Below are 20,418 nucleotides of genomic sequence, written 5' to 3'. Positions count from 1 at the left end.
GTACTGTGATCTTCACACTCTTCAAAAGTGTTGAGCTCTTGCCACCTACCCACTCCCCACTCTTCTCCTTTCTCTTTCTCCCTTTTCGGTTTTGAAAGAGCCTGGGAGGCTCTATTTTCCTGATAGAAAACTCAGAATGCTGGTCTACACATCCTCTTTTTTGTAGGTGAGTGAAATTCTTGCAGGAGACATTAGCACCGTCTTTGTTCAGCAGCAGTCCGTGAAATTGGGACCGAGTTAACTGGAGGCCGACAGCCCAACAAACGAATGGAAATGTGAACAAGATTTGGTGATACGTGTTGATAATTCATAACATGATATGTGCATTTTGTTTTTTTTCAAATTTAGGTCACATTAAGAAAATGGGAGCGATTTGAAACAAACAAAGAGACAGTGGTCAGATACCTTTTTCAAACAGGTTCCAGCCATGAGCGCTTTTTGAGTTTTAGCAGTTTGGAAAGTTTATCTTCAGAACTGGAACAGACAAAGGTATATCAGTCTGAGCGTACAGTCCCTTGGTGCTCATTATTCCGAAGCAAAACTGTTTTCTTTCTTCTTTTTTTTTTTTTATTTTGAACCTGTTTTCATCCCTTATTACAATCAATTATTATAATTATTCATTTAATCAGTACTCTTGTTTATTGGTCATCAACTCTTCAACACGCTGGTCAAGTTGCTTTGAGGAATGAAATAAATAAGATTTAAATATCAAGAACTAAGAAGAATTTTTATTAAAGTGGGAGATGGTTAGTTCGCTCATAGATGAATACTTTAAAAAAAAATCTTTCTGAAGGCAGTAATATTTTTAACTGAACCTTGAAGGGCAGGTAAGACATAGAAAAGCAGAATGTGGAACAACACATGAGCATTTCTATAATGGGAAATGGCATGAAGTATGAGACTGTATGGAGATTCTGTTTTAAAGCAGAAAAATGGAAGTAGAGCTATAAAGGACATATTACAAAGATACTGGAAGGTCTAGGCCACATGGAACCCTTAAAGGTTTTTAAGAAAAAGAGTCACATGATCAGAGCTATACTTTACAGAGATGCATTTTTTTTAAAAGATTGATTGATTTAAGAGAGAGAGAGAGCGTGCGTGCACGTATGTACAAGAGGGGGGAGGGGCAGAGGAAGAGGGAGAATCCTCTAGCTGACTCCGCCCTGAGCATGGAGCCTGATGCAGGGCTTCATTCCAGGACCCTGAGTTCATGACCTGAGTCAAAATCAAGAAACACCCCTCAACCGACAGACCCACCCACGTGCTCCCAGGGAGAGAGATTTTTAAGCAGTGTAGAAAATTGAAAGGGTGCAGGGCTTGCGCCATGGGATCCGATTAGAAATTTATTGCATGTCGGTATTAATGTGGACATGAATCAGGGCAACAGGGATGGCCGTGGGAACAGACGCAAGAGAGAGAGAGCAAAGGAAAGGAAGCTATCCCGGGTTCTGAGCCCGACAGACACCCTGGGAGTGAGACAGGAACTTGGAGGAATGGCTGTTAGTTGAGGAAGATGACGGACTCAGTTTGGGACAAATCGAGGTTGAGGCTCCAGTGGGACATCCAACAGCTAATACTTAGTAGGCGTGTTTCACGAGCCCAAGCCTATATGCCCAAAGATCTTAGAGAGTCAGAGCAGACCAATACATTGTCTGAAGCATTTAGAGAGTTGTACAGGTTGTTTTGGTTCCCTTTGTACATATTTTGGGTTTACAGAATGACTTGAGTTAGTATAGAAATGTGTTAGCCAATGAATAAGAAAGAAGACCTATCCATGAGGTAGTAACCTTCAGCAAGTATACCCCTGTGCTGCTTTTTTCTTACCAGTAAAAGTCTTAAAAGGTTTCTGTCTCTCATCCTGCCAATTTTGTATTCTCTCTCCTATTATTAACTCACTGGGGAGTTTGAAGTCTTATAAAGCCATAGAATTTTTCAATTCTGTATGATTTTCATCATCCATTTAAATAAACATCATTTTTAATTTTAATTTTAATTACTTTATGTATTAAAACTATATCAGGTGTCTTTTATAAATACAAACAAATCTATTGGGTTAATTACTATGTGGGTGTTCCACCAGGTTACATCCAGAGTTTCTGATACCATGTGGTTCTGATCCCTCTGAATAGGTTTAACAGCTGTAGATGAAGCAAATGTAATGTTTTTAGTCTTAGTATTAAAATTTTCTTTAGCTAACAATCTTGCATACTTTGCGATTGGTTTAATAATGAGAGCTAACATTTACTGAACACACACACACACACACACATATATATATATACACACACACACACACACACACATATATAGGTATAGACATATGCTGGTCTATTCATATGGTATTTATCATCTTTAAACTCTAAAACAATCCTAAGAAATAGGTGTCACAATGAATCCAGTTGTGTAAGGAGGAAATATAAGGTACAAAGGTTTTTTTAAATGATTTTATCTGAGATCTCAGGATGACTCACTGGTGAGGTTGGGATTCAAACCTACGAGATTGAGCCCAGAGCACACACCTTCAGCCACTAGGTTTTTCATTGAAAAACTGAGCTACTTTACTGTTTCTGTATACTGTCGCACAAGCACATGCTGTCTAGAATAATCGTTCTCTACTTTTTGCTCGCTCCACATTGTTAACACAGCCTTCATTCCATTTGTAGCCCTCGTGTGGTTGTGCTCAAGAACTTGAGTGCATTCTGGCACTGTGGGGTAAGACGTCCATAGCAATATCATGTTTATTCTTTACAGCAAGCCTTGACTGATGAGGAAATGAAGTCAAGGTCACACAGCTAGTGCAGGACAGAGCCTGGTTCAACTCTAGACCTACCTGAAGCCAGAGTCCGTCCTTTCCCGCCGCATTGTACTGCCACTCATGGGTCTTCTTATTGGGACTTAGAGATAAAGCCTTATAATATGATTCTGTTTTGGTTCAATTTGGTTTTTATCAATATCACTCTGTCCTTTGAATTCCTCTGCCTTGTGCTTTCCCCATACCTAGCTCTGACAGAAAGCGTTTAGAGTGAAGGTATATAAGCATTTTTAGATTTAACACCACTTTCTTCATGATTTTCTTGAGCTCTGGGAAACACTGGGGAAAAAATACGATTTTATGCTTCTGGTTCTGTTCATAGGGTTTGGAGAGATTATGCTGTGAATCAGGCTTCACAAATGAGTTCACCATGACTCTAAGCCCGTCACACCAACAGTGGACATCTATAACCACAGAATTTAATGTGACATTGGCAAATACCAATTTTTGGAATATTATAAATCTATCATGAAAAGGAAGCTGCACTTACCCATTTTTATTCTATCAAATTGCTGGGTCCTTCTCTGAAGTAACGTTGATATTTCTATGTGGACTTTAAGTCTTTCAAACATGAAGATACAATAGTATTATGTAGTAACTATCTTACATTGGAATTATGTAATAATTCTGGGAGATACTCTGTGGGAAGAGGTGGCTGTCAGAAGTCTCACCTTTGAAAATACTTCCTTTGGATTTCTTCATTACCTATTTTGGAAAGAGGAGTTTCTGATCAAAATTTAAACCTCCCATGAATGTCTCTTACATGAGAAGAAAGGAGACACTAAGATACTTTTTTTCACAAAAGATTATCTCCGCAATTAGCTTTTTTAATTCAGTTTTCAATACATTTACCTGACAAAATTCAGGTAACAGCTAAAATTTACCAGTGCCTCACCCATATTAAATTCATTTTTGAATTGAAGTAGTTCACTATTAATGAAAATCAATGGGTAAATTTTATAAATCTTTTTGTCCTCAAATTTATGAGGGACATTTAAAAAATGATAATAGGCACCTGCTAGAGTGCCAGACACTTAAAAATGAAATTGCTGATGAGCAGCTAATAGCAACCTTACAAGAAACCATTACTACTTGCATTTTATATGAAAGTCTGAAAAATAATTCACCAAAGTCAAAGAACTAGCAATTAGCAAATCTAGAGCTCTAGTCCAGGTTTAACTGGTTAAGAACTTATCTTCTTTTCATCATATAGTATAGGTATACAGTGAATAAGATTTGACAGTAATGAATAAGATTTAACAATAAGATTTAACAATAAAGATTTAAGATCAGATGATCTCTCTTTTCAGGGAACTAGTTAACAATATGTTTATTTATAGGTAAATATCAGTGATACACTGTATTGACTAAGATATCCTTCATTAAATAAAATATATTTATATTAATTGGCCTAGAAATCTCTTATCTATATGACTGAAAAAAAATCAATCACCATTAATCATTGCCTGAATGGGGCCTGTAATAAACTAACATGATTGTAGAGCAGTTAGTTAGTTATAATGCAGCTGAGAATTCAAAGCAGTAAATCCAATCTAGGGAACCATGGAAAAAGATTTTTGTGAGAATTGTTGGATAACTATGAAGGTAGATAGGATAGAAGGGTAACTATGTCTTCCTAACAATGATAATCTCTTTTTCTAGGAGTTTTCTAAACGAACAGAAGGTATTGCAGTCCAGGCTGAAAATCTTGTGAAGGAAGCTTCTGAGATACCCCTTGGGCCCAAGAATAAGCAGCTGCTTCAGCAGCAGGCTAAGTCAATCAAAGAGCAAGTCAAAAAATTAGAAGACACACTTGAAGAAGAGTATGTGCTTGACAAGTCCTAAACTTTCTTCTCTGAGATAAAGTTTCATACAGTCTTTCCTGTATATTGTATTCAAAGCATTCCTTTAAAATCTCAAAGTATCTGTGTATTTCAGCATGTTTTGAGGAAGCACTTACAGTTCAAAAGAAAGTATCACCAAGACAGAAACTATCGTCTATATAACAGAGCAGAAAAATATAAAAGATGTGGTTTTTGCATTGTAAACTGACTTGGTTCATGAGAAAGCCATATCTATTCAATTCTGTGGCCTTCATACAATCTGAAAAAGAATCAATATTTAAAATATTTTTTTTTTATTTTACTGTATTGTTCTGTTGTCACCAGCTAGAGGGAAGAAGAGATATTTTGGTTGTGTAGATGCTGGGCCTAAATATGTGTGACATAGACCAAGTGTCTCCATCTCCAAGAAGCTCACAGAGCTTGTTTATAGTGCCTCCATATTTGAATTGTCACTGATTGATATGCTGTTTCCAAAAATTAACTTCAAAAATTTATTTTACTTTTTAACATCTAATATTTGCTTATTGAAAATGAAAGAAAAAATAGTTTAGCTTATGGTATCCTATTACATGCAAAATGAACACACAAAAGAATTGCAGGGAATAAATATATGAAGATATGGCCAATGTTCCTCAACATAATATGGCCATACATTTTTATTAAAGTAGATTTACTGGCAAATCACCAATACGTATTATTCTTAAGATATAGAACGTGATTTCTAAGGTGGATTTTTTAAACTGTAAAATTTGTTTTTAATACTAGTAACAACTTAAAATTAACATTGTACCTTTGCCTAAACCTTAAAATTTGTTAAATAATTTAAAGGAAATTATGACTCAAAACTTTGTGAACTTTATATTAAATATTATCCATCAAGCTCTGGAAATAATGAAACTCAAGAGTTTATTAGAAAAGCTGCTTTTATTAGAAATATCCATTTGAATCTATTTCATTTGAAAGCTTGCAATGTATTTTAGCTTGTGTTACCTGTACTGATAGGAGCATTAGGCACATCCAGGGTATACATTTGAGACTGCAATAGTATTTAATTTAATATTCAGTGATGCCATTGCATTCTTTTTGCTGTCTTCAAGTGCCTTTTGGTAAACAGGGAAATTGTTTCTTTTTTTTTTTTAACCCAAGGATGTATCAGTTCAATGATATACTATTAGTTTCTTAGTCTTTTTCTAACTGAAAGCCATAATCATCTGGTTATATACACATAGCTAAAACAAACTGGACATCTCTAGTTAAAATTTTATTCACTAGATTTATAACAAATAAAGCCCAGATTTTCTAAAAGCAGTTAGGGTGCTCATGTACAAGACTGTATATAGAGTCTTTTGGAATCAAGACTGGACCAACATGGGAGAATGGCTGAAATCATAACAGCTCCAGATCATAAATTGCAGGCTTAGCTTTAATGATAGAAACAGTTCCTGTAAGGTAGTGTGGGATTCAGAGTATAAGCTCTGTCTTGACTCATAAAGGTACATTTTATAAAGATCTTTGAGTCTAGAGCATCCCTGCAGTATCTCTGCTCTGAGAGCAAAAGGACCTTGTCCATGAAAGCCGGACTGCTAAAAGTCTCCGTGCACTGGAATCTGTGTAGGCAGCCTTATTAAAAGTCCTGGCAATTACTGGCCACATGCAGAGTTTACCTAGATTACACCTGGATTCAAATCCCTTTGGACCCAGCTATATTTTTTCGAAGCACAGTTCCATTCATAACATAGTGTAGATACTACCTCGTTAAATGCTCATTCTCAGAGGAGATAGAGAGGAAGACTTGAGGACTAAATACTCAGATCGAATGTGCATTTTTTCCTGTTCCAGTAGTTTCAACTTTGACATCATCACAAATGCCTTTGCTGTCTTTTCATCTGGTGATTTAAAGGAAAATGTGTTGTTGTTTTCTATCAAAGTGCTGCATTTTATTTACTTAATTTGGTTAATTTTAGTATTAAAACCATGGAAATGGTGAAAAACAAGTGGGATCATTTTGGCAATAATTTTGAGACCCTGTCCGACTGGATAACTGAGAAAGAAAAAGAACTCAATGCCTTGGAAACTTCGTCATCTGCCATGGACATGCAAATCCACCAGATCAAGGTGACCGGCTCACACGTTACATTTATAATCCATGTCTAGCTTTTAAGAACTCCTTTCTTACATTTCATCAAGTGCTAGTTGGCCCCACGATTAATCTTTCACTGCTATGTGACTCTATTAAAATTCAATTCACACAAAATGTTGAGCTGAGAGGTCTTGATTGATACTGGGCAACACTTTATAGCTGGAATTATGTATTAATATTTTCTGACTTATGCATTCAAAGTCAGTATCGTGTGCAATATCATTAAAATGTTTCTATGGTTATATCATTCTTTTCCTTGATTCTGAATTAACCCCATTGGAGTGTTCTGTTGATTCATCTATACCACCTGAAATGGATTCATCACCTACAGCTTTACTTTGTAAGTGTCATGCAAATGTCTGGCTCCAGTATTAGTGGCATTTACCCTCACAAACCACGGGGGGGAGCAATTCCTTTCTTTAGGGGAAGACCTCAGACTCCACTGCTCAAACGCACAGACTGCATTTGGGCACAAACTGAGACACTCTGATACTTATTGCTATCCCAGCTCCAACATGACCACATGCGTAGACTGTCATTGTTCACTTCATTCAAATAGTTTTAAAAAAAGTGGACTGGAAGAAATTAATTCTTTCTTTTATAGTTTTTACGCAACACTTTCAAAATGCAGCCACTTTCCTATGTAATCTTTTTTTTTTTTTTTTTTTTTTTTTTGGAATGGGAAAACCCTCTTCCATTTCATGCAGTTAAAAATAGTAAAATAAATACCAGGTAGTTCACATTATTGCTCAGAACAAATCATTCTGGAAGGGTGGAAGGGTGCTATGTCACTTAGCTACAATTACATTGCTGGGCAGATTATCCTGGTTTTTCGTGCATCTTTTGCAATCAAGGTTACATGGAATCTGGTATATATGGAGTCTGCTTATGTCTTGTGTGGTGTACTAGGGAAAATAGATGTCAACCCACTAAGGCATATTCATGAAATATGTTTAATCTCTAAAACTGTTTTTAAAAGTTGTCATTTGATCATTTCACTACATCCTAAGTAAACAAAAAATAGCGCCTTTAAATGACTTTATCAAAAATTTTCTTCCAAAAATTTTGGTATACACTTTTTAATGTGTTTATTCTTGCTACAATTCATCTTATTATTTAAACCTTAATTCAATTCCAGGACTTCTGAAATATATCAGTGATCAACTGTCACCGCCTCTTTACTCTTTAGGAAACAAAATGATTACACGTTTTATTTTTAAATATATAAACATTCAGTCATAGATTTCCATGCCAGTAGACTAGAAATACGTTTTAATATTCCAATATAGTATTTTGAAAACATCTAAAATGTATTAAACGAATATGAGTAATAGGAAAAAAAAGTATTTGCTAGAAATAAGCAAAGATGGTGTGGAATACACTGGTGCTGTGAAATTTAGGCAAATAATTCATATTCTGTTTCCATTCAGAAGACCACACTATAGGAAACATTAGAAATAAGGTAACAATTGTCATGGTGTTTCACTTTAAAACAACCTTTGATTTAAAATGAAGCATTTGCTTGTCATGAAGACATTTTTCTATAAGCCCACGTTTAATTCTTCATTGCATCCTATTCCAAATTGACCGGTTTTCTTATTCTTAATTGATAATTTACAAATGATAAGAACATACACTGGGTACCTCTTCCATCTTCCCTTTTTGGATTAGAATCCAACAATATGATTACATAGTTTACATCTATGAATTTGTTGGTAACATGTATTAATTACTCTAAAAACTAAGAAATTTTGTCTTATTTTAGATTGCTTCACTGAGCTAGTGCAAACACCTAGAACAATTTTGGCACATAGGAGACACCAAATATATATTTGTTGAATTTATGAGTGATTTTTCTAAAAAAAAAAAAAACCATCTCGAAAAACAAAAAAGAAAGGTTGTATTCATGTTCAAATAACATATCTATTAGCTATACCACGGTAGTCCTGCCTATGAAAAATAAAAATAAAGTAACAAGCACCTGGCACTAATCTAAATTATTCCTGATTGTCTCATCTAGACCGCATTTATTTTTGACTATGTTGTCTCATGTAGACATAAGTCACATTTTTTTTTTTTTTTTTTTTCCGTAAGGTAACTGAGACTTGTCTGAATTTTTGGCTTTACTGGATTGGAAGATTTGGCTCTTTTTCTCAGAGAAATCATTTTTATTCTCTTATGCATAAATAAGCCTCTGTGTTTATGACAGACATGCCTCCTTCCGCCCACACACATCCTTGGTGTCTTTCAGTACTTCTCATGTGTTGGCCGATAGATACAGTGTCTCCTGCTCCAAATAGAAATGATACTATGTAGCTTCTTCACTGTGTGCCCACAACTAATGAGGAAGCAGTGGTTCAGAGCAGCATGGGCAGGATTAGCATCGCCTGGGTATTTTTTAGAAATGCAAAATCCTGGCCTCACCTTAGACCTGCTGAGCCAGACTCCCTGAGGATGGCAGCCAGGTGATCCTAACGTATTCCAAATTTGGAAACGACTGGCATAAAGACAATACATTTAAAAAGACTGGTTTTGCAAGAGTGGAATCAGACAAGCTTTTAGTTTGGTAAAGATGAAATACTCAGCTACATTTGAGGAAAATTAAACGAATGTCAACATTAGCATTTCTATGAGGTACTGGAACACACTGCTTCCCAGATCCGCTGGTACAAGGCATGACTCGGAGGATAAGCAAGGAATTCTCTTTACCTTTAGAGATACTTCTTGTTTGGTAAAACATGAAATACTAAAATGAAAAATATGAAACATAGGGACATCTCCCTGTTTACTTCTCTGCAACAGGGGTAGGTCTTTCTCTGATTCTTTATGCACAGAACACGACCACCGTCACTTCATATTTTCCAACATTTATCTGCATTATCTTTCCTCCCCAAATGAGGTCTGGAAACTTACTGTGTTTGTTCCTAGCTGGTCTCTAATGGTCCAAGTGTGTTGAAATGTCAGCTAAGAAGCCCTCTCCTGATTTTCTCTCTATGTAGAGAAGCTGTTATTTCAGAAAGACAAGCTTACTCAGCCTATATTGTCATTTTTCTTGTTTTAACTATTAGGTCACAATTCAGGAAATAGAAAGCAAGATGAGCAGCATTACAGACTTAGAAGAAGCAGCTCAGTCTTTTGCTCAGTTTGTCACCACTGGAGAATCTGCTCGAATCAAAGCGAAGCTGACACAAATAAGAAGGTACTGGGAGGAGCTGCGGGAACATGCACAGTGTTTGGAAGCAACAATTCTGGGACATTTATCTCAGCAGCAAAAGTTTGAGGAAAATCTTAGAAAGGTAAGAACGGGACCTTGCATGCGAAAGGTATTATTTCCTATTGCATTTATAATGAAATGCAGTAAGTAATCCAGAAATAGTGAACTAAGGAAGACACAATTTGCTAATCGTTGACCCAGTTGTCAATGATGACTAAGCCTTTAATTATTCATGTGATACCTTTTTTGAGGGAATATAAAAATGTCATTATCCATTGTGTTCAGACAGGCATTAAGGCTTATCTATTCCTTTCAAATAATAGGATACACGGATTTTAGAGTTTTTTTTTTTTTAAATGTGTATTTTAATAATTTTATTGAAAGCTATCAAAAGAGTCTACGGCCATACCACCCTGAACGCGCCCGATCTCGTCTGAAAGCTATCAAAAGAGATAAGCATGCTGCTTCCTTGGTAACTTTTTCTGCCTCAATATACGGTTTCCCCACCATTATCTTTATATTTCAATGATGTTTTAGATCCAGAAGTCTGTGTCTGAATTTGAAGACAAACTTGCTGATCGACTTAAAATATGTTCTTCGGCCACAGAAACATACAAAGTCCTCCAAGAACATATGGTAAGAGCGATTTGATAATTCCTGCTTGAAAACATAGTAAATGTTTTTATGATGGTTAAAATTGAAAGGATTTTTATGTTACTTGAGGAAGGACATATATCAAACATGTTCGTCTAACACAAGAAGTGTAAGTTTACAAATAAGTTTTTATTAAAAATGCATATTAAAGGAATATTCACTTACAGCATTTCCTTCTCATACTTAAGATATGATTTTTTTCTGATTTTTAGCTTTAGTAAATTCTGTTACTTGTTGCAAGCATTATAAAAAATTAATTGTGCATAAAAACATACATGCGCAATGGCGGATTTTAGATTTTTAACACACAACAGTCAGATGTGCAAAGAATATGTCCTCACTAACCTTTTACCAATGGCTACCTTTTTTGGTCTGCTGCCTGAACTAGTGACTATTGATGGGTGTTCACAGAGCGACAGATGCCTTTGGTGTAATTTAGGGAAAGAAGCAAAGAGGGAGACTCAGGAGCAGAGAAAAACCCAGAAGAAATGTGCTAATTTAAAAAAACATCTCTGTTACCCCTATCTATATGCACGTGTGCCGAGGGAAGGGACTGCAGTGATAGAAAGCGACGGGCTGACAAAAGCACATCTGGAAAGGGGAGTGGAATTTATAGGTTTGAATACTTACAACAAGAATGGGGTGGGGGGGGCGCCTGGGTGGCTCAGTCCGTTAAGCTTCTGCCATTGGCTCAGGTCATGATCTCAGGGGCCTGGGATCGAGCCCTGCATTGGGCTCCGTGGAGTCTACTTCTCCCTCTTCATCTGCTCCTCCCGCTTGTGCTCTTTCTCTTCCTCTCTCTCCCTCTGTCTTAAATAAATAAATAAAATCTTCTAAAAAAATGTGTTTTTGTGCTCCTAGGTAATTCTTTTTAAATACCCAAAACCTGAGGAAAGGTGGGAAAACTGAATTTCATGGAATTATTTTTAATAGTTTACTAAGTTAATAATTGAGTACCAGAAAGGGATACTATTTTTTCTAGTATTTAGATTTTGTAAAGCAAGTTATTTTTCTCTGCCTTGATTGTCTGATCTCTAAAATGCGAATAATGAAAGAACATAACTGTCAAGATTCTTATGAAGATTAAATGAGTTACTATATGAAATGGATGTAACATAGAACCTGCCACATCCTGAGACAGGATGATATGATTATCACTGATTCCTGATAGCAGCTATGTCAGCCATAATGTGCGCGCGCTCTCTCTCTCTCTATATATATATGGTATTTATTTATTTATTTATTTATTTTTAAGATTTTTATTTATTCGACAGAGAGATATCACAAGTAGGCAGAGAGGCAGGCAGAGAGAGAGAAAGAGGAGGAAGCAGGCTCCCCACTGAGCAGAGAGCCCGATGTGGGACTCAATCCGAGGACCCTGAGATCACGACCTGAGCCAAAGGCAGAGGCTTTAACCCACTGAGCCACCCAGGCACACCCCATATATTTTTATAGAGGTTATAGCATGCTTCATATAGCTCTTGTAAATTAAACAGAGGTTTTTTAAAAAGTCATATTTGGCATAGAAGGAATAATAATTTTCACAAATGATCTGAATCATGAAAGGAAAGTTGAAATTATTCTGATATACAGCAGTAAATTCTTATTTGGGGAAGAGCCTTTCCATTTCGTTTTTGATTTCCGCATTCATGAAGTAACTCTCCTCACTTTGACTATGTCTCGCAGAAGATCATGGACCGAGGGAAAATTTTTAGTGATGATGGGTCTCAAAAGAACTGTCGGCCTTGTTTCTTGATGTTGTGCTTTCTTGGCCTCCCGTTAGGATCTCTGCCAAGCCCTGGAGGCACTGAGTAGTGTGGTGGCCACTACCTCAGCCGGCGCCCAGAAGGTGGCTAACGGAGGTTCCTCCGTCCAGGAGGCAGCGGCCCTGCAGCAGAGGTATGAGGAGACGCGGACTCGGGCCAAGGAGAGGCAGACAGCGCTGGAGACCCTGCTGGCTCACTGGCAGAGGTGGGCAGCCTTCCTTCCCAAGTTGGCAGTATGGATTTCAACTGGCACTCTTAAGTAGGAAATTCTGGACCAGCTTTTGGGAAATAATCATCCCAGATGTAAAACACATCAACTCACGTGTCTAATATGAGAAGATCTTGGTCTGTGTCAGAAGGTGAAGACCCCTAAAATGGAGAGGATGTGTGCGTACCTTTCCTATGACATAGATATAAACACAGGTGACAAATACATATGAATGTGAAGGGAATGTTCTTTTTACCTTCATATCTAGGAATAAGAACCAACACTGTATTATTCTCAATGGTTAGTGTTGGACCTTCAAATTTTGGAAAGGTTTCATTTTCTGGCATAGTAATTTTGATAAATTTGTCTCTCATCTCTGCTTTCTTTAGACTGGAGAAAGAATTATCAACCTTTTTAACCTGGTTAGAGCGGTGTGAAGAAATAGCAAGTTCCCCAGAAATGGACATTTCTGCAGACAGAGTCAAGGTGGAGAGTGAACTTCAGTCAATACAGGCAAGTTCAAATTCAAATTTCTTCCTTCTTTGACTTTAAGGGTTTCCCACATTCTTGCTTCTCAACAACTTTCTAGTTCATTGCACACTGATGTTCTGCAGTACTCTCCCCAAAAGTTGCTCCTCAGAAACCCCCAGTGACTGTTTCCTACCCTGAGGATAAAAAGCCATCCTTAGTCCACACTGAGGAAAAAAGTTCTTATCTTTTTTAAAAATATTATTTATTTATTTGACAGAAAGAGGAGACACAGCCAGAGAGGGAACACAAGCAGGGGGAGTGGGAGAGGGAGAAGCAGACTCCCCACAGACAAGGGAGCCCAATATGGGACTTGATCCCAGGACTCCGGGATCATGACCCAAGCCAAAGGCAGATGCTTAACAACTGAGCCACCAGCCACTTTCCAAAAAAAGTTCTTATCTTTTTATAAATATACTGTGAAGTGTTCTAAGAGGGGAAGTCACAGCTCCTTTTCTGAAAAATGACACAAAGCTATCTGGCCATGTAAAACTAGTCCTACACATCTCTACACAGAGAGTAGGTGCTCTACAGGTTAAGGGTTGTGGAGGAGGCTGAAGCCTCTGTGACATCTACATCTGGGCCCAGTGTCCACCAAGCTGCCTCCCACTGTGTTCTGAACATTTCTTGTCCATCCCCATATTCTGGCTTTGTGTGTTTTGTCCTGACTTGGAGCTCTTCCTGCCATCCATAGGCTGTGTGACCCTTCTTCAGAAACCTTCAGCAGCTTTGCTTGTATCACACATGTGGCCTCTTTAAGAAGGGGGAGAAAGCACCCTGACAAGCATCTACTGTGCGTCATTCTACAGTATCATCCCATTTGATACTATGTTATGCTGTTAGCTGTCTATAGGTGTTTATCTTTTATATCTTATTAGATAGGGACTGAAAATTTTATGCAGCGCTCAGAGCACCTTACAGTTCATTGCCTGATTAAAAATAAGTCATTCTGTTGTGCGAAAGCAAAATGGAGAGCCCTTAGCTCTCCAGTTTGGCCTAATATAGTCTCTAAATAAAGAAGGAGACCACATTTCTGGTACCCAGAATTGCATCTCTATTATTGTTAAATATGCACTGTTTCTCTTTAGCAATAGCTTTCCTTTAATTCTCTTTACCTACACAGTTTGTTCATCTTGAAAGAAATTCTACAGCTTCTAAAGTTGCCTACCTTAATAGAACTCAGATTCCGGAACACTAATTCAGGTTTCAGTAGTATTTTAAATGTTTCATTAGAGGTTAAGCAGATCCACTCTAAATCAAGTAATAAAAACTCTCTTTAAGCCTGGTCCCAATGACCTCTGTGTTGCAAGAATGCAAAGTCTTTGGAGAGCAGCCACCTGTGTCACATGGTCCTTCCTAGTCAATCATGCTGGGATGGGATCTAGAATGTATTCTGTTTTTCTTAGGCGCTGCAGAATGAAGTTGTATCCCGGGCCTCAATCTATAGCAGCCTTTTGCAACTGAAGGAATCACTATTCTCAGTGGCCTCCAAAGATGATGTGAAAACGATGAAAGTACATTTGGAACAGTTGGATGAGAGATGGAGAGATTTGCCACAGATAATTAACAAAAGGTTGGGTTTTTTTAAAAGAATGTTTTTATATTGTTCATTTTTTTAATGGTAAGCATATAAATTAAGAAAGCAGAGATTTTTTGCTTTTACTTAAGTGAGCCATTCAAAAAATATGGAAGGGAAAGAAATTACTTTGTTATTTGTGGTGGGTATTAAGGAGGGCATGTATTGCATGGAGCCACTTGGTGTTTTATATAAACAATGAATCTTGGAACGCTGCATCAAAAACTAATGATGTATTTTATGGTGACTAACATAACCCAATAAAAATAAATAAATAAATAAATAAATAAATAAATAAATATGCCCAGCAAAAGAAACAAGCAACAGAACTAAAAGACAACCTACTGAATGGCAGAAGATATTTGCAAATGACATATCCAATAAAGGGTTGGTATTCAATTAAAAAAAAGAGTTAGTATTCAAAATATAGAAAGAACTTCTACAAACCCATCACCCAAAAAACAAATAATCCAATTTAAAAATGGGCAGATGATATGAATAGACATTTCTTCAAAGAACATGGCTAACAGACACTTGAAAAGATGTTCAACATCACTCATCGTTGGGGAAATGCAAATCAAAACCACAATGAGATGTTGTCTTACACCTGTCAGAACAGCTAAAACAACACAGGGGAAAAACAGGTGTTGACAAGGATGCAGAGAAAGGGGAAGCCTCTTACACTGTTGGTGGGAATGCAAACTGGTGTAGCCAATATGGATAACAGTTCCTCAAGAAATTAAGAATAGAATTATCATATGATCTAATAATTCCACTACTGGGTATTTACCCAAAGAATGAGAAAACTTTAATTTGAAAAGATATATTGCCCCCATGTTCATTGCAGCATTATTTACAATAGTCAAGCTATGAGAGCAGCCCAAATGTCCATCAACAGATGAACGGATAAAGAAAAGGTGGGGTGTACACGCACGCACACACACTCACACACACATACACACAGTGGAATATTACTCAGCCATAAAAAAGAATGAACTCTTGCCATTGGGAACAACATGATTGAATTTAGGGAGTATCATGCTAAGCAAAATAAGTCAGAGAAAGACAAATACCATATGATTTCACTCATATGTGGAATTTAAGAAGAAAAACAAACGAGTAAAGAAAAAAGAGACAAACTAAAAAACAGATTCTTAACTTAAAGGGGGGTGTGTGGGGGGAGGGGTGAAATAGATGAAATAGACGAAAAGGATTAAGATGTGCTTACTGTGCTGAGCATCGGATAAGGTACACAGTTGTTGAATTGCTGTATTGTACACCTGAAACTAACATAACACTGTATGTTAACCATACTGAAATTTAAATTTTTTTAAAAAAAACCCTCACGTGCTCAAAAATCAGCATTTCTGATGAACCTCAGTCGCCAATTTTTGTCTCACCATTAGGGAAAATGATCAAACTAACTGAAAAAATGTTGAAGAGGGTAGGGTTGCTCGTGTTTGTTTTATTTTTGCCCAAGCTGTTTGTATACTGGAGAAAAACGGTATTTAAAATTTCGCCTCCCATGGTATTCTCCACGGAGGCAGCGGCGTTGTGGAACAGGGCTGTGTCAGATGAGGTCGGAGGAGTGGATTATGGGGGGTCCCTCATCGGCCACAATAAGGACTTTTGGGTTTGCCTTCCTATGTGCAAGAAGTTGCCTCCGTGTTAGGCTTGGCAGACATTGTCCTGCTTACATTAAAGCCATTCCTGGCTATTACCTAGAGAGTGAACTGTGGAGACACAACGGTCTCCCCTAGTCTCTCTAGTGGTCTCTAGTAAGTCCACTAGAGCGTGGACTGTGGAGACAATGGCAGGAAGGAGGCCACGGAGGAGGCCAGGCTAGAGATGAAGCAATTTAGACCCAGGTGGGCTTGTGGAAATGGGGAGGAGCACACAGACTCTACTGTGTGTGTGTGTGTGTGTGTGTGTGTGTGTGTGTGTGTTACGGGGGCGGTATATGCAGATTAGCTGTGATGATAAAGAACCAGGGGCATGAAAGATGGCTCAGGGGACCACCTTGGGGACAGTGGTAATGCTAAGTGAGATGTGGGAAATGGAGAATCAAGGGTTTGAGAAGTAGAAGACATCAAAAACATCGGTGTGCTCACGTAGGACAACATCTTTTTTTGCCTTCAGTTAAGGTTATTGCAATAGCGAACATATCATTTTTTCTGTGAACTTGTGGGACATTTTCACTTTAACACCTTTCTCTCCGTAGGATCACTTTTCTTCAGTCCGCAGTTGCTGAGCACCAGCAATTTGATGAACTGCTGCTTTCCTTTTCTGTCTGGATTAAGCTGTTTCTCAGTGAATTACAAACTACTTCAGAGATAAGCATAACGGACCATCAGGCAGCATTTACTCGGCACAAGGTAAAGGGCATACTTTAAGATCAAAAGAAGAATTTATTCATAAAAGAGCTCTGGAATTATAAAGAAAGCACTTTTTTAACCCAGCCATTCTGCACTGGTTTAACCTTGCATTCGTATGCAGATGTTTTAATACTGGGACCTATGGGTCCTAGCAGTGTGTTCACAGATAAATTAAGCCGATAAAACCATTTCACATGAACTAGACAACCACATTAAGACACTATTTTTTCGAAATGGAGTGAGTGATTTCTAGGGTGAAGTGATGAGACTGTTTTTAAGCTTCTTGGTTTGTTTTGTTCCAATGCTGAAAACTAATAGGGAATTCCAAAGCTTTAATGATGCAATTTTACTAAATTACTGTTTAGCTCAGAAGTTACTTAAAATTCATGATTTATTTTCCTTATTTATAGATCATGCATAATATCTATCCTGGCATTAAAAAAATAACATTTAAATCAAGTGTTGGGGTAGTTGGAGATAAGCTACGTAATAAACTTAAGACAATATTTAATGATAAAACATTTAATATTTATAGAGTGCTCACTCTGCCCTAGGCTTGCTGATTGGTTTTACCAAAAGAAATAGTACTTTCTCGTATCTTTATGATCTCAAGTAGTTTGTGTCTTGCCACGGGACACACTTTCATTAAAAGGCCGTGTAAGCATGATGAGCTGGAGGACCCTATGGGGGTATCATCGCAGGGTCACTCTCATTCACTTTTGGTCCTTTCTGCACGACTGCAAAGGTTCTTCCCGGCTTGCTCTCCTCTTAGCTTATCAGTACTCGCCAAACGTGTACAAAACAAGCTCATAAATCAGGTCAACCAGAGTTTTCTTAGGGTAAATCGGTCAAGCATTTGTTCACTCAGTGTGTTGGTTTCAAAAGGATGACCCCCATGCTTTACAAACTTACTCTTGGGTGGTAACTGTACAGAAGCTTTGAAAAAGATTTGTGTCTCAAAAGCGCAGAGAACGAATTGTAAATTTTCTGAAGTAAATGCTCAAAGCTTCTTTCTAGAGTTTAATGGTCAAAGAAGGGGCATTTAAGGCCATTGTGTTCAAGATTAAGTGGGGTGATAATTTCTCTTTAATGGGAAGCATGCTGAGATTGTTAGCAATGCTCTGAGAGATTTCGAACCTGATTTATTCTGAGCAAGTTACATTGCCCACACAACGGTCTCGATGAGTTCATTTTTGTTTCTTTACAGGAGGCAGCTGAAACCTGTGTTCATCTGCCTCGCGCACTGCCTCTGAAGAGAGGCTGATGCCCATCTATTCCTAGGCTCCTTCCCTACAAGCTGTTAAAATTAACATTATTGCATATATACTTAAAATTTCCAAACTTCAGTATCTTTTATATAGATAGATAGTAATATAATATATAGTATTGAGAATATAGGTATATATATTTGTATATATACGGTATTGTTAAAAAGCACAAATTTACTGAGTAAATTTGGAGATTTAATTGGCTTTACGAAGTGATTTGTGAATCAAGCAGTATCTTATCTAGCAAATAGAAAGGAGCTCAGGGGGTTGTAAAAAATGTCAAGTTTTCGTTAAAGGAGAGTGAGGCACGGAAGTTATTAGTAAAAGAAAAGAAAGGATCATTTTAGGCAAGGCCACTTTCCCTTTGGGGTAAGAATGGGGCACTTATCTTGGCGGGGTTTGGCGGGGGGAGGGCCTCTGTGACAGATTACCTTATCCGTACTGACCAGAAAATTCCTGACTGACAAGCTAATGCTGTATTTCTGGAGGATTCTGAAACTGCAATTAGGTTAGGTATGAAGGACCAGTTTGGTGACCTGACCTACCATAAGTGACTCCATTTGGGGCCTGTGATTTGCTTTTTGCTGAGATATATAGATAGATGGATAGAGTTAGAGAGAATATGTTGCTGATATATATATATAATACTATTATATATAATAGAGTATTTGGGAATGACATATTATTTATACTAGAATAACAAACTTTAACTATGTATACAAATGTATTTTAAATCTTCCACATTATACATATATATGTATGTATTTATATAAGATTTCCTTCTACAATTTCTATTCATAAAGACATTCTCTTTCATGCAATGAATTAGTTCCAAGTCAGAGTTGTGTTTTATGTGAAATATATAGACAAGAAAACAGAAAACTCTAAGACCGTTTCTTAAAAAAGATTCACCACCGATGACCTTTAAAGCCTACAGCATCCATTGCACTGAAAATGGATCTCGACATGACAGACTGTGAATGTGTCTGTGTCCTTAGCCACGGTGTATCCGAGGACTCAGTGACCCGCTCTTCCCTTCCAGGACCACACGGCAGAAGTCGAGAGCAAAAAGGGAGAACTGCACAGTCTGCGGGATCACCTCGTCAAGCTGGGTGCTCTGGGTCGAGCTGAGAACCTCCCTGTCCTCCAGGGCAAGGCAGAGGACTGCTTCCAGCTGTTCGAGGAGGCCAGCCAGGTCGTCGAAAGGCGGCAGCTCGCTCTGTCCCAGTTGGCGGAATTCCTGCAGAGCCACGCCTCGCTGTCGGGGGTTCTCCACCGGCTGAGACACACGGTGGAAGCAACGGACAGGATGAGTAGGAAACAGACCGATTTATTGGAAAAGGACTTAAATCATGCCATTCAAGACGCTAAAGCGCTGGAATCCGCGGCCATCAGCCTTGACAGCGTTCTGGCCAAAGCTCAGTACCATCTTAAAAGCGGAAATTCTGAGCAAAGGACATCCTGCCGGACGACAGCTGATCACCTCTGTTCTGAATTAGAGCGAATCCAGAACCTTCTGGGAATGAAGCAGAGCGAGGCAGATGCCCTGGCCGTACTGAAGAAAGCATTCCAAGACCAGAAAGAGGAGTTGCTGAGAAGCATCGAGGACATTGAAGAAAGGACAGACAAAGAGAGACTGAAGGAGCTTACCCGCCAGGCTCTTCAGCAGAGGTAAAAAGAAACGACTGGAACCTGTTGTTCCATCGACTTTTTATTTGTTCTAGAGTTAACGGCAATGCTTTGATGGTGTCATATTTAGCAACTTCTTTTAATATTTTGAGGATGAAATTAATGACTAACTGAACACTTAAGAAGTACTAATATGGGGTGCCTGGGTGGCTCAGTGGGGTAAAGCCTCTGCCTTCGGCTCAGGTCATGATCTCAGGGTCCTGGGATCGAGCTCCGTGTCGGGCTCTCTGCTCAGCCGGGAGCCTGCTTCCTCCTCTCTCTCTGCCTGCCTCTCTGCCTACTTGTGATCTGTCTGTCAAATAAATAAATAAAATCTTAAAAAAAAAAAAAAAAAGAAGTACTAA

At 38.0% G+C, this 20,418-nt stretch overlaps 1 protein-coding gene across 13 annotated transcripts in view; it reads left to right on the top strand.

Annotated features, from left to right (window-relative positions):
* The window catches only part of SYNE1 (spectrin repeat containing nuclear envelope protein 1), a 464,771-nt gene that overhangs the window by 182,254 nt on the left and 262,099 nt on the right, over window positions 1–20,418 (top strand). For all 13 annotated transcript variants that reach the window (XM_059401283.1, XM_059401282.1, XM_059401288.1 and 10 more), the window contains 10 exons: window positions 349–489; window positions 4,475–4,635; window positions 6,621–6,771; window positions 9,865–10,092; window positions 10,548–10,646; window positions 12,448–12,635; window positions 13,028–13,151; window positions 14,573–14,739; window positions 16,964–17,117; window positions 19,428–20,056. In XM_059401283.1, the coding sequence (XP_059257266.1) occupies window positions 349–489; window positions 4,475–4,635; window positions 6,621–6,771; window positions 9,865–10,092; window positions 10,548–10,646; window positions 12,448–12,635; window positions 13,028–13,151; window positions 14,573–14,739; window positions 16,964–17,117; window positions 19,428–20,056 (2,042 nt within the window). The remainder of the gene's footprint in view (window positions 1–348; window positions 490–4,474; window positions 4,636–6,620; window positions 6,772–9,864; window positions 10,093–10,547; window positions 10,647–12,447; window positions 12,636–13,027; window positions 13,152–14,572; window positions 14,740–16,963; window positions 17,118–19,427; window positions 20,057–20,418) is intronic.

Source organism: Mustela nigripes, chromosome 5 (genome assembly GCF_022355385.1).
Source record: "Mustela nigripes isolate SB6536 chromosome 5, MUSNIG.SB6536, whole genome shotgun sequence".
In the NCBI taxonomy this organism is placed as follows: Eukaryota; Metazoa; Chordata; class Mammalia; order Carnivora; family Mustelidae; genus Mustela; species Mustela nigripes.
This window is presented reverse-complemented; position numbering and strand designations above follow the sequence as displayed.